This window comes from Pyrus communis, chromosome 2 (genome assembly GCF_041283825.1).
Source record: "Pyrus communis isolate YQ-2024b chromosome 2, ASM4128382v1, whole genome shotgun sequence".
Taxonomy (NCBI): Eukaryota; Viridiplantae; Streptophyta; class Magnoliopsida; order Rosales; family Rosaceae; genus Pyrus; species Pyrus communis.
In genome coordinates, this window is record NC_142566.1 from 25,328,425 (window position 1) to 25,349,488 (window position 21,064).

Consider the following 21,064-nt stretch of genomic DNA (forward strand, 5'->3'; position numbering starts at 1 on the left):
CTCCACCCTTCAAGAGATTTTTCAATGTGATCGATACACGAAATAGTACATCATGTGTTATTATATAAATATTGAGATATATGTGCTAAAAATTTAATAACTTAAAAAAATAAAATTTATCATCACTCCTATCAAAACACGTGATGTATTATTTGTGTTCCCGTCATAACTAAAAATTTATCCGCCCCTGTATTGTTATTTGTTACATTTTAGTGTGTTTCGGGTTTATCTTGTACTCAGAGATTTCGTGTCGTTAGATCAAAGATCGAATGATATAATGATAAAGTTTATACCTTTGACCACATATAAATAGACAAGGCTTCAACAATTAAAAACTTTTGTGTATGAAATACACCGAAATATTGTTGTCGGGTGGTACTTTTTTTGTAGATTACATGCGAATCAACTCCTTAAGAAAAATAGCACACCAATACAAGTGGTTCTCGTGATTATAAAGTGTGATTTTTCTAGCGTTTTTTTTTTATTATTTATTATTTTTTAAATATTTTTTCTGGATAAATAAATATTCTAGAAAATGATTGAGCCGTTGGTGTGTTTTTTATTGTTTTTTAGACACATCATAAAACAAGATAATTGACACATATCCAACTAGGCAAGGCAACAACTATTCAGTTTGTGTTGGATTTCAGAGCATGCGTTGGAGAGAAGAGAATAAACAGATTTGAACTTTGTACAGTTTGATTTTATGATTTTGTATTGACAACGAAAGGTCGGAATGTTCTTCTTTTAATTTGTCATATACATTGATTAAATGACATGTTACAAGTAATTTGATCCATCTGTGCATTGTATAGTTTATGCAACTATACTCATTCAAAGTATTCAATTGCTAATCACGCTACATTATTTTGATTATGAAATGGATTTATGCACATTAAAGCATCACCCGTATCAATGGTGCACACGGAGGAGTGCATGATGATTATATTGTGTTATTGAGATTCATGCGTCGAGTTATGAAAAGAACTTGTGCATTATGCGCTTTGAAGTATGACAAGTTTAAATCATCTCCGAACCTTAGTGTCTTAAGCCAAAGGAACAAAAAATCTGGCATTTAATTTATGTCAAAGAAAAATTGAAGTCATTGATTTGCGTGAAATAAGCCAGCGGAGTGAGTAGTGAATGTCAGACTCAATTTGTGTGGTCTGAATTTACTGATCTTTAAGCTCTAGAAAATGAGATTCATAATGGATCCGTTCTCAAGTATGATCACGTCATGCGTTTGATGTGACATCAATGTAATAGAGGTTAACATTGCAACTAAAAGTGACACATGGTATGTGAGTGGGAATTATAAAAAATGGGGTATATAAGCAGGTTCCATTCTTGCTAAACATGAGATAGTTTTATGCAATTAACCCTTCTGTTTTATATAAATATATTTTATTGTAATTTTAAGAGCATATTTATATAAATTGTAAGTTTGTAACAACAAATAACAGATCATCCTTAATTGGTATTTTAATTGTAATTGTAATTTTTTATTGCAAAATGACAAGTTTACTTGTTAGGATGCATGTGATCCAATATTTTAGTGGATAGCATATTGAGTTTCTACCCATTCGTTTGGGGTTCGCAAATCTCCATTTTTTTAAATTATTGTAATAGTTTCAAACTCTCTTCCTCTTCTTAATAATAATAATTATTTTTTAAATATTTTATTTATTGGGAAGAACATATGGATGAAACACTGCACAAAATCAAGTATCAATAAGACGTAATTTTGAAAAACAAGGCAGGATTCTCACCCGATTATCTTTGTGAGGATTCCTGGAATTCTCAAATCACATCCGTTCATCGTACATCGTGCGATCAGAAATCGTTGTAAATTTTTTTATTTAAAATTGAATATAAACAGTATCTGACGAAAACTGACCGCACGATGTACGATGAACGAATTTGATTGGAGGATTCTCGAGATCTTTACAAAAAGAATCCGACGAGAATCCTCTCTCTTAAAAAACGTGACAACATTTATCATAATAATAAAAAGGCCTTAGAATGCGAAAACAGTTCCCTCCTAGTAATGATTAGTGGGAATTTGGCTTGCTTGTTTGTACGATACTCATTTGATCTGAGTCATCTCCATTCCTCAAATGGAGAGAGTGCTTGATTATCTACATCCAAAAGAAGTATTCCAATCTACATCTGAAATTTGTAATACAAATATCAAGGGAAAAACAGAAACCAGGAAACCAGATGGCGCGAGCTTCAAATGAGGGGCTGGGCGACCCCAAGTCAACAAGCTCACTGTTTTGTGAGGGTCGGGAGAATGTTTACTCTTATTTTGTAAAGATATTGTTTTTACGATTCGAACCCGTAAGCTTTCAATCGTAAATGAGCTGTTCTCACAGCTAGCCCTTAAGGTGGACCTTCAAATACTAATAAAAATTCAAAACTGATCTGTTATTAAATCGTATACTTCACACATTTCAAATGACTCAAATGATGTATTCAAGGTTTGACAAAAAAAAAAAAAAGAAAAAGAAAATGATGTATTCAAGGAAGAGCGGGTGGAGGACATTGCATGCAGACCAAAGAGACTACCTTCCACAAAAGTGTTCTAAGAAAAACTGTCTCGTCTGTGAGTAGAAAGAACTTTGCAGACAGCGAGAAGAAGCGTCACATTCCGAGTATGGATATTATTTACGAATAATGTGACTGAAGTTCGATGGAATTTACATTTAAAGAAAACCTGCAAAACAAAGGACTACGCAGAGTCCGTCGAACAAGTGATACAAAGTTCACCCTTAAACTCTACCAAAAAGTATTACCTTCTATAAAAACAAAACGTCAGAATATTTACATAAACAAATCAAATATATTAATATGAAATGGTTTATAGCAAAAATTGGAACAAACAATGCGAGCAATATAAAAGATGGCAACTCTTAACACTTAAGACTTTCTAGGAAATTATTGAAAATACCCTAAAATCTTAAGATGCTGATTTAACGTGGTAACAATAGAATTTGGCCTACAAATCCCATACATCACAACCAGTGACGGATCCATGATTTTAAACTCAGGGGATTCCAATTATAAAGGTCAAAAAATTTATAGACAAAAATAACTTTGAAAATTTAAATATAATACATTTCATTCAAAAATCAAATGCAAAACAATATTACAAATTATAAAATCATAATTCAGACGTCCATTACGAGGTTTCACCAACCGCCTCCCTCCCAATTCTCCCAAAGCCATGGCAACTCCACCCCCAAATTGCACCAACCCATGACAAATCATATCCATCTTACAAACCTTATGAAGGAAATTTCACCCATAAGAAAAATTACTAAGATGGTTGAAATAATTTGGAGAAATTTGGGCTTATGTACTGCCCCCACTAGACGACAGAGAAAGGTTGGAGGAGAAGTGGGTGGCACCGACGGATGAGACCATGGCAGAAGCAAGGAGGAGAGAGGCAGGAAGGGTCCCTATTTTCTTTCTTCTCCGTGCGCAGTCAGCTTCTCCGAGAAGAAGACAGCCACTGCAATCTGCAACCTACAACCTGCACAGACCTCATGCTCGAGTACGAGGGGTCTTCGGAAAATTTATAGCAGTGATTTAGGATCGCTGACGGGTCCTGGGACCTCCCAGGTCCCTATGTGGATCCATCCTTGATCACAGCAAAGTGGTGGGTTGGATTTGTGACGTTCTTTTTGAAACGCCGGTTCAATACATAAATATCATGATGAATTTAACGATGGCAACCTGAATTCTCCTTTAGAGCAGCATGGACAAGTTCATGAGCCACAGTTTACAGCTCAGGGGCAGAAGGTTTAGCTTCCTCCAACTGATCATGTCCCTCCTACTCAAATCTTCCTCCTAACAAGTGAGACAATGAATAATTTCCTCCGCATCCAAGGCCATACCGACACCAAAGTTTCAGTAGCGTGGGGCGAGAGCCATTCTGTGACAGATAAGGACCTAGAAAGCTGCAGATGAAAACAAACAAAACATAAAGTAGAAACAAAATTAACACAACATTTCTTGGGAAATTTATCTCATATGTTAAGGATCGAAGGTAATAAACCTCTGAACACATCCCATACACAAATACCAAAATGATTTATAGGAATAATCGTATGTATTCTCCGTATTAGTAAATTAGTAAGTGACCTTATGATTCTGCAAAAAATGTATGATATGAATAATATGATTATTTGGGTATCTCTCATCGATTACGATCATCTTGTATCTGCATGATCTCCAATAGCAATGAGTAAATATGTTGGAAATTCAAATCAAAAAAAAAGGGTGCTACTAGCCATTGTTGAAAATCAATGTCAAAGTTAGGCATTGAAAGTTTGGCAATGTTAGGTATGGTTGAATAAAAATTATTAGGTGCAATTAATGTGTTTTGTGTGGTAATAAATAATCTTAGTTTAATCATTTGGTTTGCTATAAATACCCAAGTTCTCAAGCATTGTAAATCATCCCATCAAAATCCCATTTCTCATTCTCATTTTAAGCTTGTAAGCTATAGAGTTTGTAAACTCTCTTTTCATATATCAAAGTCCAAGTGTTTTATCAAAGCTTGTTGCTTCCCTCCTTTCTCTATTTCTTTCTTTGTCCAATTTTATTTGAGAGTGCAAAGTGAAAGAGGTGTGATAGAGTTTGTAAACTTATCACCCACATATTTTGGTATTGAGTTAGTAAACTGTCAAATACCAACATTGGTATCAGAGCCAGAATACCATTCTGGCAGGTGCAGCAGTTATGGCGTCCAACTTAGTGCAACTCCAAGTTCCCACATTGAAGAAAGAAAATTATGAAAGATGGTGCATCCAATTCAAAGCATTGTTTGGATCACAGGAGCTATGGGAAGTTGTCAGTAGTGGGTATGTTGTACCCACTGCCGAGCAAGAAGCCGTATATACTGCGGATCAAAGGAACACTCTCAAAGACTTACGAAAGAAGGACCAAAATGCGCTGTATCTTCTATACCAGGGTTTGGAAGATTCAACGTTCGAGAAGGTTGCAGAAGCAACAACGAGCAAGCAAGTATGGGATACACTCAGTACAATCTACAAAGGAGTAGATCGAGTCAAGAAAGTGAGGTTACAATCACTTCGAGCAGATTTTGAAACTGCTCATATGAATGAAGGGGAGAGCATCTCCGACTATCACTCAAGGCTCATTGTGATAGTAAATCAGATGAGGAGAAATGGCGAGAGACTCGATGAAGTACGAGTTGTGGAGAAGATACTCCGGTCACTCACATCTAAGTTTGAGCATGTGGTGACTGCCATTGAGGAATCCAAGGATTTGGAGGTGATGAGCGCAGAAGAGCTACTAGGATCCCTCCTAGTTCACGAGCAACGCATTCAGAAGAATGCAAGCCCCACAACGCTAGAGCAAGCTTTGGAGTCAAAGTTGAATATTGACAAACCAAATAAAAGTCGTGGGCAGTGGAACTCACGTCGTGGGAGCTCATCCAACCGTAGCCGAGGACGAGCCCGAGGAAGAGGTCGAGGCTATGCACAAAATCAAGGTCAGTCTCAGGAGTGGAGATCTACTCGAGGAAAGGCGCATATCCAGTGTCACAACTGTAAGCAATATGGACATTATGCCAATGAATGTTCACATAAAAATGGTGAGCATGTCAACATGGCAGAATCAAGTGGAAATACTGATGAAGAACTTACAGTCTTACTAGCACACCATGATTCCAATAGCCAACAAGATGTTTGGTATTTGGACTCTGGTGCAAGCAATCACATGTGTGGAAAGAAGGAGTTTTTTGCCGAACTCAAAGAAGGGGCCTATGGATCTGTAAGTCTTGGTGACTCCTCAAAGTTGCCAGTTGAAGGCAAAGGGAAGATCAAGATCATCCAGAAGGATGGAAGAGAAGAATACATCTCCAATACCTACTACATACCAGGTATGAAGAACAACATTCTGAGCATTGGTCAACTACTCCAGAAAGGGTACATTATACATATGGAGAACATGCTTCTCACTCTCAGGAATGCAAGGAGAAAGCTTATTGCACGTGTTCGAATGTCAAAGAACCGGATGTTTCCGTTGAATTTGAACACAAAGATTGGAAGCTGCAACATCGGTGTAATGGAAGATGAGTCATGGAAATGGCATCTTCGATTTGGCCATCTTAATTTCAATGGCCTAAAGTTGCTGTCAAGTGGAGGAATGGTTCGTGGTCTACCCCAGATTGAAGCCACACGCCAAGTATGTGAAGGTTGTGTGCTTGGCAAGCAAGCACGACTATCGTTCCCTGTTGGTGATACATGGAGAGCAAAGGCACCACTGCAGTTGGTGCACACAGATATATGTGGTCCCTTGGATCCCATGTCTTATGGAGGTAATAGGTATTTTATTACCTTCATTGATGATTTCAGTAGAAAGACTTGGGTCTATTTTCTCAAGGAGAAGTCAGCTGCCCTAAAAATTTTCAAGGAGTTCAAGGCACTCACAGAGGCAGAAAGTAACCACAAGCTTGTGGCTGTGAGATCAGATAGAGGTGGAGAGTACACCTCCAATGCTTTCCAAGCATACTGCAAGGAGCAAGGAATTAGGCATCAACTTACTGCTGCCTATACCCCACAGCAAAATGGGATAGCCGAAAGAAAGAATCGAACCATCCTTGACATGACAAGGTCCATGCTTAAGGAGAAGAATTTGCCAAAAGAGTTATGGGCATAAGCTGTAGCTTGTTCGATTTATTTGTTAAATCGATGTCCAACAAAGAGTGTCAAGAGGATGACACCACAAGAGGCTTGGAGTGGATACAAGCCGAATGTTACACACCTAAGAATTTTTGGGTGTGTTGCATATGCTCAAGTTCCAGAAGCCAAGAGGAGGAAACTTGATGATAGAGGTGAGAAGTGTGTGTTTGTGGGCTATAGTGAAGAGTCCAAGGCATACAAGCTCTACAACCCACTAACTGGCAAACTAGTGGTTAGTAGAGATGTCATCTTCAGTGAGGAAGAGACATGGACGTGGAACAACAAAGAAGTCAGTAAAGAGAAGATCGTCTCCACTGATTTTGAAGAACCAGAAGTTGTACCACCGATTGAGCAACAGCCTGCTCAAACAATCACAACAACTCCAGTGCACATAATTGCAAGGAGTGGTCCTACATCTAGTGAGGAAAGCAGCTCCTCAACTCCAGTGAGGTTAAGGAGTCTCACTGAGATTTATGGACAAGAAGAAGAAGAAGAAACCAACCTTTTCTGCTTGTATGCAGACCACGAGCCTTTCTCATTCAATGAAGCTGTGGAAGAAGATTGTTGGAAGAAAGCCATGGAAGAAGAGATCCATGCCATCGAGAAGAATGACACTTGGGAGCTGACAAAGCTCCCACCAAATCAGAAGGCTATTGGTGTCAAGTGGGTTTACAAGATCAAACGCACTGCAGATGGGAGTGTGGATCGATACAAATCAAGGCTTGTAGCAAAGGGCTACAAACAGAAGTATGGAGTGGACTATGATGAAGTCTATGCTCCAGTTGCGAGACTTGACACGGTAAGATTGCTAATCTCTCTTGCCGCACATCATAAATGGAAAATTTATCAACTAGATGTCAAGTCAGCCTTCCTTAATGGAGTACTTGAGGAAGAAGTGTACGTGGAACAACCGGAAGGCTTCCAAGTACAAGGAGAAGAAGATAAGGTGTATCGTTTGAAGAAGGCTTTGTACGGCCTCAAGCAAGCACCACGAGCTTGGAACTCAAGGATCGACAACTACCTTCACCAAAATGGATTTCAGAAATGTCCATACGAGCATTCAGTTTACATGAAGAATGGTGAAAAAGGGGAGTTCTTAATTATTTGTCTCTATGTAGATGATTTATTGTTTACAGGAAACAATGAGGCAATGTTCCATGAGTTCAAGCAATCCATGTTCAGTGAATTCGAGATGACTGACAATGGATTAATGTCATACTTTCTTGGCATAGAAGTGAAGCAAGAAAGTGATGGTATCTACATCTCTCAACAAAGGTACATGAGAGACATATTGAAGAAGTTCAATATGGACAAGTGCAACACTGTCAATACCCCAGTCGCAACTGGATTGAAGCTGTCCAAAGGAGGAGAGGGTGAGTTTGTAAACTCAACAGTGTACAAAAGCCTCGTTGGAAGCCTAAGGTACCTTACAATCACAAGACCTGATATAGTTTATGGTGTTGGACTCGTGAGTCGATACATGGAAACACCAAGGGAGTCTCATTGGCTGGCCGCCAAGAGAATTTTGAGGTACATAAGAGGTACTCTAAACTATGGTCTATTTTATAATTTTGGTGAAGATGCAAAATTATTTGGTTATTCAGATAGTGATTGGGGAGGTGACCAAGATGAAAGGAAAAGCACAACTGGCTATGTGTTTTTTCTAGGATCAACAGCTTTCTCATGGACTTCAAAGAAGCAATCAATTGTTGCTTTGTCATCATGTGAAGCCGAGTATGTTGCTGTAGCCTCAACCGTGTGTGAGGCAATTTGGTTAAGAAATCTGTTGAAGTCAGTGTGTCATCCACAAGTGGAATCGACTGTGATTCATGTAGATAACGTGTCTGCAATCAAACTTGCAAAGAATCCTGTTCAACATGGAAGGAGCAAGCACATTGATACCAGGTTCCATTTTCTAAGGGACCATGTGAAGCAAAAGACAATTGAACTTGTCTACTGTCACACCAAGGAACAAGTGGCAGACATCTTCACAAAGCCATTGCCAATTGAAACATTCCGGCTACTGCGTGAAATGCTAGGAATGAAGGCGTTTTGATTTGAGGAGGTGTGTTGGAAATTCAAATAAAAAAAAAAGGGTGCTACTAGCCATTGTTGAAAATCAATGTCAAAGTTAGGCATTGAAAGTTTGGCAATGTTAGGTATGGTTGAATAAAAATTATTAGGTGCAATTAATGTGTTTTGTGTGGTAATAAATAATCTTAGTTTAATCATTTGGTTTGCTATAAATACCCAAGTTCTCAAGCATTGTAAATCATCCCATCAAAATCCCATTTCTCATTCTCATTTTAAGCTTGTAAGCTATAGAGTTTGTAAACTCTCTTTTCATATATCAAAGTCCAAGTGTTTTATCAAAGCTTGTTGCTTCCCTCCTTTCTCTATTTCTTTCTTTGTCCAATTTTATTTGAGAGTGCAAAGTGAAAGAGGTGTGATAGAGTTTGTAAACTTATCACCCACATATTTTGGTATTGAGTTAGTAAACTGTCAAATACCAACAAAATAATGATGCAGGGGAAAGCGAACTGAAGTACCTGGACCGAGTTTGCACCTATTGCACGTCACTTGATGTTCCGATTGATTGAGACCCTTCTGATAGCCAACAAATTATGTCAACTGAAGCATGAAAAACGACGTTTGGTCAGTAATATGAAGAAAAAAAATAAATTTGAGGGACGGGAATTGAACAAACATGAATAATTTGATTTGAGAAAACAATTGCCTTCAATAGTTTGGGTTTGAGAAATCTTGGGCAGTTTTGGGCCAGTTGGCTCATCTTTCCTTGAGACAGGGACAATTACGAATCACTTGCTCATGTAATTTGGTGAGACGCTGCATAGCTTCAACCACGAGCACATTATCACAGTCCTCAATGGTGCACCTTGAAGCAAGTAGGATTTGAAGTAATCTTGATCAACGGAGATTTTTGTTCAAAACTGAAGAAAAGAAAGACAGCATCGAAACAAACAAATACTGAATAATTGATACGAGAAAATAATTACCTTTAGACAGGGGGAGAGTTCAATCTCTAGCTCTCTCAATTTGGTTAGGTGTTGCATAAGCTTCGACGGTAGGCAGATACATCATACATCACATTCTACCAACCTCGTCATATGCAGCGATGTCAGAGATGCAAGGTTATCCAGCCACTCTGGAAAGAAAAAAAAAATCCACTCCTTTAAAATCTACTATCCGTATTCCATACAAATATTTCAGAAGTAAAAGCATAATCAACACAAGATTTCAAGAAGAAAAAAAAAAAAGTAAATATCTCAAATGATAAGGATTGAAGTACCTGGACAACGTTTGGTCTTAAATATTACGCATCACTTGTTGTTCCAATTGAGTAAATGTCTTTCTGAAAACCACATAAGAAATTATATAATAGATTCCATCAGTGAAACAACATTGGAGCTACATACATCAAAAGAGAAGAGGAGGTGGTGGTATGAAAACCTTACTTTTGCTTAAATGTGAACTTGAAACGATTAGCATAAGAGTAAATCTTGCACACCATCGGGACAGGCGCTACTCGCCAATGCATATATTCCTCTTTAAAGATTAAAAGCATGAATATCCAAATGTGCGAGATTGTTGGGGCGTCTAATGGGTCGAATTGGAATCTTCCGAGTGATTATCCGATACGTCATGCGAGTAAACTAGTCAAGAAATATGTTCAATTAATACTTAATACAGCAGAAAACAAAAAGTGACGAAGAGAATTGAACAAATTATACATGAATAGCTGAATTGGAGAAAAAAAATTACCACTGCTGTTTGTAATGTGGGAAATCTTTGGCCATTCCGGGCCACTGTTCTTGTCGCATCTTTCCATCAAACGCGGACACAAATCAATCTCTAGGTCATGTAATTTGGTTAAACGTTTCATAGCTTCGACGGTAGGCAGATACATCAGATTCTTACATTCACGAATTTGCAACTGTGTAAGAGATGTAAGTTTGCCCAACCACTCTGGAAGAGCCTCCACTCCATCGAAACCATAAATGGACAAACATGTTAGAGAAGTTAGGTCTTGAATTTGTTGAGGTAAAGACTTGAGCTTTGGCCATCCCAGCAACTCTAATCTTTCAAGTTGTGATGGAACTTGAAAATCCGGGAAAGAAACTAGCTCCTCCCAGTATGCACCGATCGACATCTCTTCCAAACGAGATAGAGACTGCAGCCCCTTGGGAAAATATTGTAACTTCCCACAATCTGACAATTTTAGAGAGCAAAGGGATTGCAAGGTGGACACATCTTGATCTGCCAGAGATATCAAATCGTGGCAACCTATGACAGACAAAGTGGCAAGAGAAGTGCAGGATGCGATCCCACTTGGTATACTTGTTAATCCACCACATTTCTCAATATGCAACTGACGAAGGGATTTGAGGTTGCCTAAACTAGGAACAGCCTCCAGATTAGGGCAATTCTTGATACTCAGATCTTCAAGAGAGACTGGGGTTTGTATCCCATGACCCGACAAAGTCCTCAAATTGGGACAATCCTCGATAAACAGTTTGCGGAGACTAGTACAGGAATGAAGTCCACTCAGTATACTTGTGAATCCATTGCATGCTTTAATTTCCAAAACACGGAGGCATGCGCAACCATTTAACGACAACTCGTCCTCCTCTTCAGCCTCCTCCATGAGTGCAGTACACCTTTCAATAACTAATTTGCAGAGGGAAGGCAGACTGTGAATTGAAATGCATCTTAACTTTGGGCAACCAAATATGTTCAACTCCTGAAGAGAATGGGATGGTGAAATTGGAATGAATGTTAGATTGGGGCAATTTTCAATCTCCAACGTCTCAAGGGCGTTGCAATTTTCTAACCCAAAAGACAAGCTTGACAGTTTCTCACAGTACTCAATTTTCAATTCACGGAGACATGGTATGCCGCGTGTAATTGGAGTCAACTCTAAAAGACTAGGACAGCGCCGTATAATAAGCTTCTCAAGGAGAGGGAGCGTGTGTGGTGCATCAGATAAATACCTCATCTTTTCACAATATTCGATTACCAGTGACCTCAGATTGTGGTTCTTTTCCACCACTCCTGCCGGCAGACAAGTAAGCTCCTTAATACCATATATTTCGACAGAAGCGAGAGTGGTTACTTGACTGCATATATTTTCTATTGGCAAGGTGTTATCAACAGCCAATATCTCCAACTCCCGGAGAGACGAAAACTGAGTGGGAGCATTTCTCAATTCCATACAATTCCTAAGAGTCAACTCCTCAAGGCAGGGAAACACTACCTGAACAACCGGTTCCTTCCATTCACTTAGAGTTGGGCAATTCTCAATTCTTAAGCTTTTCAATGCTGGAAACACAGCCACCCTGGACGTCTGATTCCTTCTTCTGCTGGTTGTAGCCACCCCATCATTCTTAACATAGTTGTAACCATAAAACTCGACTCCCACACATTTAATCTTATCCATACCATCAAAAACAACACTTCTGAGATTTGGTAAGTGGCCGAGTGTTGGGACTTCTTCACAATCTGTGCAATTATACAGCTCAACCTCTGTTAAATTGAATGGCAACAAATCACCCGTCATCCATGATGCAAATTTAGTACCCTAGAAGTTCAAAATCTTTAAGCTTTCTAACTTCGGTGGCGGTTGGAGCCCTTCTAGTATATCCCGGTCATGCAGATTCGCGTTTCTTGCCCTGGAAAACCCCAACAAAGTTCCAACCTTTGTATGTTTGCCTTTCCCACTAAATTTGCTTTCTGTGCTTCCTTCTTGTCCCTCACACATCCCAATGATCTAAGAATAAGTTTTCCCTTCAATTGGTTTAACCCACCCAGCTCATCAATTCCATGACTGCTCGCCTTATCCAACGTAAAGGAAGATAATGTTTGCAGATCAGTCAATCTTCTCATCCCAAATGGAACTTTCCTAACCTTATCGAAATACACATGTCTCAAGTTGATCAAATTTTCCAGTTCTGTTGGAAACGTTTTAAGAAAGTTTGTTTCACACATTCTTAACGTCTGAAGGTTATAGAGCTTGCCAATAGACTTTGGGAGTTCTTTTATTCTAGTCCCAGAAATGTTCAGATACCTCATGTGTCTTAGATCACCAATTGAACTAGGCAACTCCTCAATTTTAGCCCTGTATAAATTCAACATCCGCAAACCTGTAAACCTTTGTAAGATGCTATTAGGGACCTTGCCATCAACAAACAATGACCGCAATCTTCTAACACTCCCTTGTGGAATTCTTTCAAGTGTAGTGGAAGAAATCCTTGCAACATGCTGAATCTCAAGTGTATCATCCATCTCATTGAGGTCCGAGGTTAAGCTTTCAGATTTAAATACTTCTTCTGCAAAATCATGCACTAAATCGTGCATCTTGCATTTGGTAACCATTCCATACTCATCTTTTATAGCATCTTGAAATAACGAGTTTTGCAGTAGAATATTAAAATATTCATTCCCTATATCCTCCATATTTTTTGTGGGAGAAGTATGGAGAAATCCTTGCGCCATCCAAAGCTCGATCAAGTTATCCCTTTCAATTTCACAATCTTTCATAAACATTGAGCAATATGCAAAACACTGCTTCAAAGATGGCGATTTCAAATTATCAAAACTCAACTTCAATACCGACATGATTCTATCCTCTGCTTTTGGTAATTCCCATATTTTATTGTGTTGAATTGAGAGCCATTCATGTGTGCTATTTCGAGAACGCATCATGCTTCCTAAAACCTGGTGGTACATAAGTTACAGTTTCCGTATTTTAAAAAATATATATATATATATAACAACTAAATTAGCAAAATAAATAACGGAAAAAAAAAATTACAGTTGATTAAAGTTTCACTAATAATCTTAGAAAAATGGCTAAATTAATCTTAACTTTATTTACAATTTTTGTTGTTAGAACTCTTCTCAAAACTCTTGATTGAGAAATATACTTAGAATTTTTCACAAATTAAAAATATAGCTTTTTTCACTAATTCACTAAAGCGATAAATAGAACTAAAATATAACAAATAAATATGACAAGAGAACATGCTGCAAATTTTTGATAATATATTAATGCATACCTTTGCCACCAATGGTACACCAGCACACTTTTCAGCGATCGCCCTTCCAATGGTTTCACGAGCTGAATCTAGGGTGGAACTACCATCTGGAAAAGCTTCACCTTTTAAAATGGACCAACAATCCTCTACTGATAGAAGCCCCAAACAACATCGCGGCATCGTCTCTGTGATCGATGCAGTTTCGGCACTGCGGGTAGTAACAATGACAATGCTTCCGGGAGCAGAATTAACTTTTAACAAACAACTCATCAAGCTGCTCCATAAAGTCTCATCTTCATTCCAAACATCATCGAGTATCAACATATATCTCTTCCCAATCAATGCTTTTCTGAGAGTATTAAGCAATGCTTCCTGACTTTTAAATCCAGTCTTGTCCGAGTTAAGCGACTCGAGCATCCTATCTAGAATCAAATTAACGTCAAAGGTGTTAGATACACACACCCACAGTTTTTCATCAAAATGTCTTCCAATAGCATCTTCATTGAATATTGATTTTGCCAAAGTCGTCTTTCCAAGTCCCGCCATTCCCACAATCGCCATAACCGAAAGGTTCTTTTCCTGATTCTTGGACTCGATCAAGGTTGCAATTATACCTGACACAATCTCCTCCCTTCCAATGATCTTTTCATCATCACCAAAGCTTGAGACAGTTTCCCTGTTCCCCATACCTGGGGTGGTTGCATCGACTCTCCTTGCAACTAAGTGAATCAGAGATGCTTCACTCTTGAGAACCGCCAGCGACGCATTGATGTTCTTAATCTTGTGTGCCATTTCTTGACGAAACAAAATGGGATTGGAGAGTGAAAGGAAGTTGAGTACCTTATTCTTCAAATGGTTTCGAAGCTCTTCTTTACGCCGGAGAACTTCGTAGTTGATTTCCTCCAAGACGTCATCCGCATCACGAGCTACGTCTTTCAGTTTCTTGACCCACTGTCTAACTGCCATGCCCCGATCCTGTGGTTGGTAGGCAACATCACCTAAGTACTCTTGAATTGCCATTATCGATTGACGAAGCTCAGTTAGTTCCTTTTTGAATCCTCGGAAAAGACTGATTTCTTGAGCAGCAAGTGTACCCACCTTCCGTAGTATTCCCTCCAACGGATAAGTATAGAGAACCTCTAACACCTTTCCACCTTCCATAGTAGTCGCGCGATAGCTACACAGAGATGAGAGGATAGCAGAGAATGGAAAGATAGCTAATAGTTAGAAGTTGAATCATAGGCTTAATAATTATTAGTTCTTGAAAATATTTGATGATATGACGAGACCCCACGAGACCTTTCCATATGGCTGGAATTAAAGGAAAGGGATCCAATTCTGGAATTAAAGACCCCACGAAACTTTTCTATGTGGCTGGAATTAAGACAAAGCTCGAACACATTATCTATATACTAAAGCTCAGCAGAAAACCACTATTCATCCTATGAGAGCGAGCATTGTTCACCAACAATAAAAGGGCGGAACTGCCCTTGGTTTCTGCTTTGGTCCCCGTAGTTCACACTTTGCTACAGTAAGAAGTCTGTTTTGTCCTTGCTGGATGCCCATCTCTCATTCCGCCGTCTCTGGTCTCTTTTTTTTTGGGTTTTGCTCTGCCTTTTCAGTACATGTTTTCCACACATCGATCATCGTAGTTCGTCGACTACTTCCACCTTTCCTCTTGACTTTTTCCTTCCGTTTCCGGATTTCTTTCTCTCACAATTCTCTGCTTCTGTCTCCCTCGCTCCCGAACGCCGCCTTATCTCGCTCTCCGACCTTGCGATCTCAGTCACGAAAATCTGCTTCTTTCGCTCTCTTTCTCTTTTAAATCTCAGTTAAAGCGATTCTACTGGTCTCAAATTACACCATATTTGAGGGCGAAAATTTAATTCTGTAGAAGGGGAGAGCTTCCCAGTGATTCTTTAAAATCAGAGAGCTCCCCAGTGATTCTTTAAAATCAGAGAGCTCCCCTTTTACCACTGCAACAAAGGTTCTTCAAATTCTCCCCATTTCTCATCCTAAACCCTAATTTCCAAACAACTATTTCTTAATTTCAATTTTTTTAATTTGTTCAGGCGCGATTACTGCGCGTATTTCTACAAGGTCTTCAAGCTTTACACAAAGCTATGGATCGCAAGACACTCCTCCGTCTCTTCTCTCACGCATCTTCAACTCTGTCTCTTTCACTCGTGAGGTACCTGCCGATGTAAGGCTTCAATTTCCATGTTAAGGTTCCATTTTTCTTCATTTCTGGGATTTGGATTTTAATTTCAGCAATTTATTTTTATTAAATTTGGTTGTGTGGTTAATAATTTTTCTTCTTAATTTTAGTAATATTTTGAGTTCTTATTTTTTTTCTTTACAAATTTTGATTAAATTGCATGCAGTTGAATTATTTTAAAATTCCCTGTATATTTATTATTTGTTTCCAATAGCAAGTAATCATGTAGTATATTTTATGAAAACTCTGATTAATTTTTACATATTCTTCTTTTCTGGTGAGAAGGTTAGGGATAAGCTCGCACCCAAACTCGAGAGTGACCCAACCTGTTTGCTCTATTTTTGGATTTCGTTTTTAAATTTGATATATATATTTTTTTTAAATTTCTCTTCTAGCAGTTATGGTGGAGTTGGGGAGGAAGAACATAGTCTTCAGCAACTGAGCTTCAAAGCTATGTCGCTTTTTCCCTCTCAATGTTTCATCGAGGAAGACGATGGTCAGTTGGTACTATGTTTTTGAAAAATGATTTTTGAAGAAGTTTTTGGAAAGTTTTGATATTTTTTAGCTTATGAATTCATACTTTTTAGGAATCAAATGGACCGAAGATTGGTATTTTGAAATCCTCAAAATCTTCAGGCCTGTAGAAGAAGATGAGGACTTTGAGATTGAGATAGCTGACGTTCTTTATGGTCTCAGACTCTTAAGGAAGCAAACCCAAATTGAAAAACTTCGAAGTTCGAAACTAAAGAAAGAAATGGTATTAGTGACGGTTTTCTGCTTTTTTTTTTTTTTTTTTTTTTTTTGATACAAGGTATGTTCTGCTTTAAACTAATCTAATCTGTGGTTGCAAGTAGGGTGTTTGAACTCGGGTGAAAAGGGATGCGTATCCGCTCTAGCCAATATGACTATGCCTACGTTTGAGTCTAATGATTTTTATCTTTGTATTTTTGCATTTGCAGAGTCTGAGGAGAAGAAAGTGGAGGCTGAAAGTCAATGGACTCCCACAAGGAGAAAGTTGAAAATCCATTCGTAGATTTTTTTAATTTAAATTTCTGGGTTATGCTCAAATTTTCGTTAAATTTGTGGGTTTTTTTGGTGTGATTTTATCTGAAAGTTCTGGTTGCCTTGAAGGATAGTAAGCCTCTTCTCTCTCTTCCTTTTTTTCTCTCTAAACTCTTTTTGTGGAATATATTTTGTTTGATTGCAGAGTTTTTAGTTCTTAAAAATCTCCAATATTTTTTATTTGGTTTCCTCTTGATTTTTGTTGCCTAAACTCTATGAAGGGTTTGCTTTTTTGATTGTGAACTTAAACAGTCGAAGAAGGTTTATTTAATGGTTGAAGAAATTGATGATTGTTTGGTCGTCAAATATTTCTCCTCTTTTGTTTGTTTGATTTCTTTCTAATATTCAAATAATTATTGTTGTGTAATCCTGATAGCACTGTTGCTGCAGCTCGAATAGATCTGTACCAGAGCATGGGAGATGCCCTTCCGCAGCAGTATGGTGGCTCTGCAGCTCACAACACTGTATGTTCTTATTCTATTCTTGGGTTAGAGCATGCATATGTTGACAGTTGGTAGATGTCATAGATCAACCCCTATCTTCTAACGTGAAATAAAAAAAGAAGAAAAACTCAACTTTAATCAGATGTCCACTGAAAAGAAAACAAATCACATTACAGACCAATACCTTTTTGCAGTCTTCTTGAAAACAACTTATCTGGGTATCTTCCGCCAGAGTTCTTGGAGTTGCCAAGCTTGTTAATATTGTATGTTTTCTTACTTCGGAACATAAATTTGTGCCTTAATTATGTTTTCATCCTTTCCTTTCTTAAATTTTCGTACTGTTGGGAACAATTCTCTAGACTTTCCTTTTACTACAACATAATTTGAGGGATGCAATCCCGTATCAAATTTCTTAGCCCTATAATCTTATTTGTTTTGCAGTCAAGTTGACAACAACTTTGGTGGGACTACAATTCCAAATTCGTATAGCAACATGTCTAAACTGTTCAAGTTGTAAGTGCTGCTTCTGATTCTAAGTCTTTTAGTAAGTTTAAAGGTAAAATTGTTTGATCTAAGGACTACAATCTCTATTTATTCATGCATCAGATTTAAAGCTCCAACTACGGAGGTGTAAATCCAAAAGATTGTGATTAATCATAGCAACAATAGAGGGAATCATAGTTTTTGTTGGGAAACGCATATTTCCAACCACTGCAGGGAACATCTCCCGTTTCTATCTGATGTTATATCACATTAGGTGATGGTGCTGGTTGTTTGGAATGGCAATCGAGAAGTAGCTCTTAATATTTAACACGACAAATCATGTCAAGATTGAATATATTTGTGTTTTTGTTGTTTCTTTCAGGAGTTTGAGGAACTGCAACATACAATGGCCTATTCTTGATTTCAGTAGGATTCCAAACCATGGTTATGCACAGGTTCAAGTTTAATTGTGTAAAAAATGGACAGATTGATCGCCGTCACTCATACCTGCATTTCAGGAAACAAGTTTATCTCTTGCCAATTTTGTGTACCCACTTTTTATTCATCATGGTTAGTGCTCGCTTGCAACCCAATTTGCTGCTACAATGTTTTGCGTTTTACAATCTGTTCATGCTTAAACCTCTTCCAATTTTGCAATCCTGTGTAAATCTTGCAGGTCAAGATGGGACACCTATCTGGGCAATGTTGGGATGTCTAGGCTTGGGTGGAGACGTGGACTTTTGGAAGTGGTGAAGTAGCTTAGCTCTATCTCATTAGCTCTCACTTGTTCTGTTTAAGCTCATTGGTGCTGACTCTGAGGTTTTTCAAAACTCTCCGTTTTTGAAGTCTGAAGCTTAGAATCCCATTCAACCACAAGGAACTAGAATAATTGAAAAAAAAATGTTTTGGCGTCCAAAAAGAAGCATGTGCAATCCTCTAATTTTATTAATATAAAAGAAGTGATGCAAATCCAGTAAAGATGTAAATAAGAGCTATTAGTGGAAAAAATAGTTGTACAATTCCAGGCCTGGAAGAAGGCTACAAAGTATATGAGAATAACGTATCTATATAGTGTTTATGTTTGTTCATTTCTCCCTTACGGTTTTTTATGCCTGTTAACGCTTGAACAATGATGCAGGTCAATCAAGCAGATAAGATTCAGAAAGAAAACTCCACATCTGTTGCCAGCAATGCTCATGGGGAGAAGTATAGGAATCCAAGGCCTACAAATCTGAAGCCTTTTAGGTTTAGAACTGATGTATGTGAAACCTGTTGTGACCAATTTCTTTAATAAGTATTAATAGCATTGATGCTTAATATGATATGTTTTGGGTTTTTTTTTAGGAAAGAGGGATGTTTAAGGAAGCAACTTTGGAGAAAAAAGCTCATGCACCACTGAAGGAGATCACATTAGTCATGAATCCAGGGGCAAAGTCAACAAGCAAACATCAGAATGTGATACAGGTATACTTGGGAGCTACAATTGCTTTGTGTGTGGTTTGAATCTGAACATTTACATTGTGTATCACCGTCATATATGCAACTTTGTTATGTGTGATGGTGTATTTACGCATGACTGAAATGGATGATCTAATTTTATGCAATTTATAATTTTGGGTTTCTTTAATTTTCTGCTTTTTTTGTGATTTATTTGATGAAAGTTTCAATCTTCAAGTACATTTTTCATATATGTACTCAACAAATGTCACGATTACTGATCCTCTGGTTTTTTGGGCTACAAATTAAATTTGGGGTTGTTTGAATTTGTTTAATGTGGTCCACGATTAATCGATTTGATATTCTAAGTTCTTTGTAGGCAAAACATTGGAGCAGATGGTCATATTTAGAAGTGCAAACGAGGATGCAGTTCTTGGTGTTGCATGAAGTTGATGTGCATTAGATGGACATCCATCCTGTCTCCAATGGAAGAAATTTGATGTCACCATCTTCAGCTTTCCTCATGCAGGCCATTACTCTTGGCTAAGTGAAAAGTACTCGGACCTTATTCAATAAGTCACTAATTATTCATTTCAATTAAACGATGATTAGGATATTATGTGTAAATAGGATTGTAAATATGTTGTATATATAATTTTCAATCCCACAGCAACGCGCGGGCACCATTGCTAGTTATATATACTAAAAGTAAGTTGAGCCCGGCACTGTTCAATAATAGCGCCCTAACGGATCTGCCCTGGTTTTTTTGGCTTTTGGCGCTGGTTTCTTCCTTTCTATAGTAAAATTCCTACTTTGCCCGCGCTGGGTGGGGGGTTTTCCAGTGGCCGAATTGCCCTTCGGCTTTTTCATGCCTTCTGATTGTTTTTGGTGGTTCGTGCAGGGACAAGCTGGGAATTGTGTGTGACATGTGTCGGTCATCGTGCTATTCTCTTTTGGGATTTATTTTGCTTGCTTTTTGTTTCTGTTTCTCACTTGCATTGGTGGTTTTCTATCGCTCTCAATGCCGTTCATTAACAGTGTCGTTCTGGTTTTACCCCTAATCTAACGCACGGGTTTTGGAATTGACGATTTTGCCCCTCGATCCATTTTGCTCTTGGTGATGTGTGATGCGTGTGCGTGTTGTGTTTTGTAGAAAGGATGCTGGAAGCATGTTTTGGTTGGTTTTGGTTCTACATTATGTCATGTTTTGATCATCTCCTTCCATTTGAGAAAGAGGTCTGGTGGTAGTAACGAAGGCCCATTTCTCAAAAAAAAAATAATGAATGCGAAGTGGCAGAAATATAAATAAATATATATATATATATACGAGGAAGGTGAATCTTTGATTGGCAGTGCCTGAAAAGATGCCTGGGGAAATTCCACTTTTACAAGATCAATAATTTTTTGGTGGTTGAATTTATCCCACCATTTTACCCATCTGGTTCTGTAAATACCACCAGTGTCCATTTCAAAGTTCCATTTGAGAATCCATGGGATCTTGTACTTGGCCATGAGCAGTGAAAAAATAGTAACTATGTTGTCGAAACGACTTCTGTCAAAACTGGGCTGGAAGTTGTTTGTGAGTACATGACGAAGGTCATCTGGAATGATGGAAGAGCTTGGGCCATGGGAAGCCCACCAATCTGGAAACCA

The 21,064-nt window shown here is 38.2% G+C and overlaps 2 protein-coding genes across 24 annotated transcripts; one reads left to right on the forward strand and one right to left on the reverse strand.

Moving 5' to 3' along the window:
- Positions 1-3,038: 3,038 nt before the first annotated feature.
- Positions 3,039-15,059, reverse strand: LOC137747601 (putative disease resistance protein RGA3). Its single transcript, XM_088689250.1, is given in 9 exon segments — positions 3,039-3,962; positions 9,263-9,344; positions 9,451-9,609; positions 9,731-9,879; positions 10,024-10,086; positions 10,190-10,387; positions 10,497-12,408; positions 12,411-13,448; positions 13,790-15,059. Coding segments are annotated over 4 exon segments (4,146 nt in total). The 5' UTR covers positions 14,930-15,059; the 3' UTR covers positions 3,039-3,962; positions 9,263-9,344; positions 9,451-9,609; positions 9,731-9,879; positions 10,024-10,086; positions 10,190-10,331.
- A 213-nt stretch (positions 15,060-15,272) lies between these two features.
- On the forward strand, positions 15,273-20,144 carry LOC137748199 (uncharacterized). Of its 23 annotated transcripts, none has more exons than XM_088689328.1 (13): positions 15,273-15,755; positions 15,841-15,971; positions 16,385-16,482; positions 16,574-16,743; positions 16,946-17,512; positions 17,686-17,754; positions 17,933-18,004; positions 18,357-18,400; positions 18,493-18,544; positions 18,651-18,723; positions 19,113-19,232; positions 19,319-19,438; positions 19,781-20,144. In XM_088689328.1, exons 5-13 carry the CDS (start codon positions 17,469-17,471, stop codon positions 19,856-19,858), a joined length of 672 nt encoding a protein of 223 aa, XP_088545454.1. In that variant the 5' UTR covers positions 15,273-15,755; positions 15,841-15,971; positions 16,385-16,482; positions 16,574-16,743; positions 16,946-17,468; the 3' UTR covers positions 19,859-20,144. The 23 variants fall into 23 exon arrangements, 20 of the variants coding, with proteins under 20 accessions (XP_088545454.1, XP_088545445.1, XP_088545402.1 ...); XM_088689319.1 differs by having other exon boundaries at positions 15,349-15,755; positions 17,668-17,754; positions 18,357-18,429; positions 18,493-18,521; XM_088689276.1 differs by having other exon boundaries at positions 15,352-15,755; positions 15,841-15,996; positions 16,382-16,482; ... (2 more) ...; positions 18,493-18,521; positions 19,791-20,144.
- The last annotated feature ends 920 nt before the right edge of the window (positions 20,145-21,064 follow it).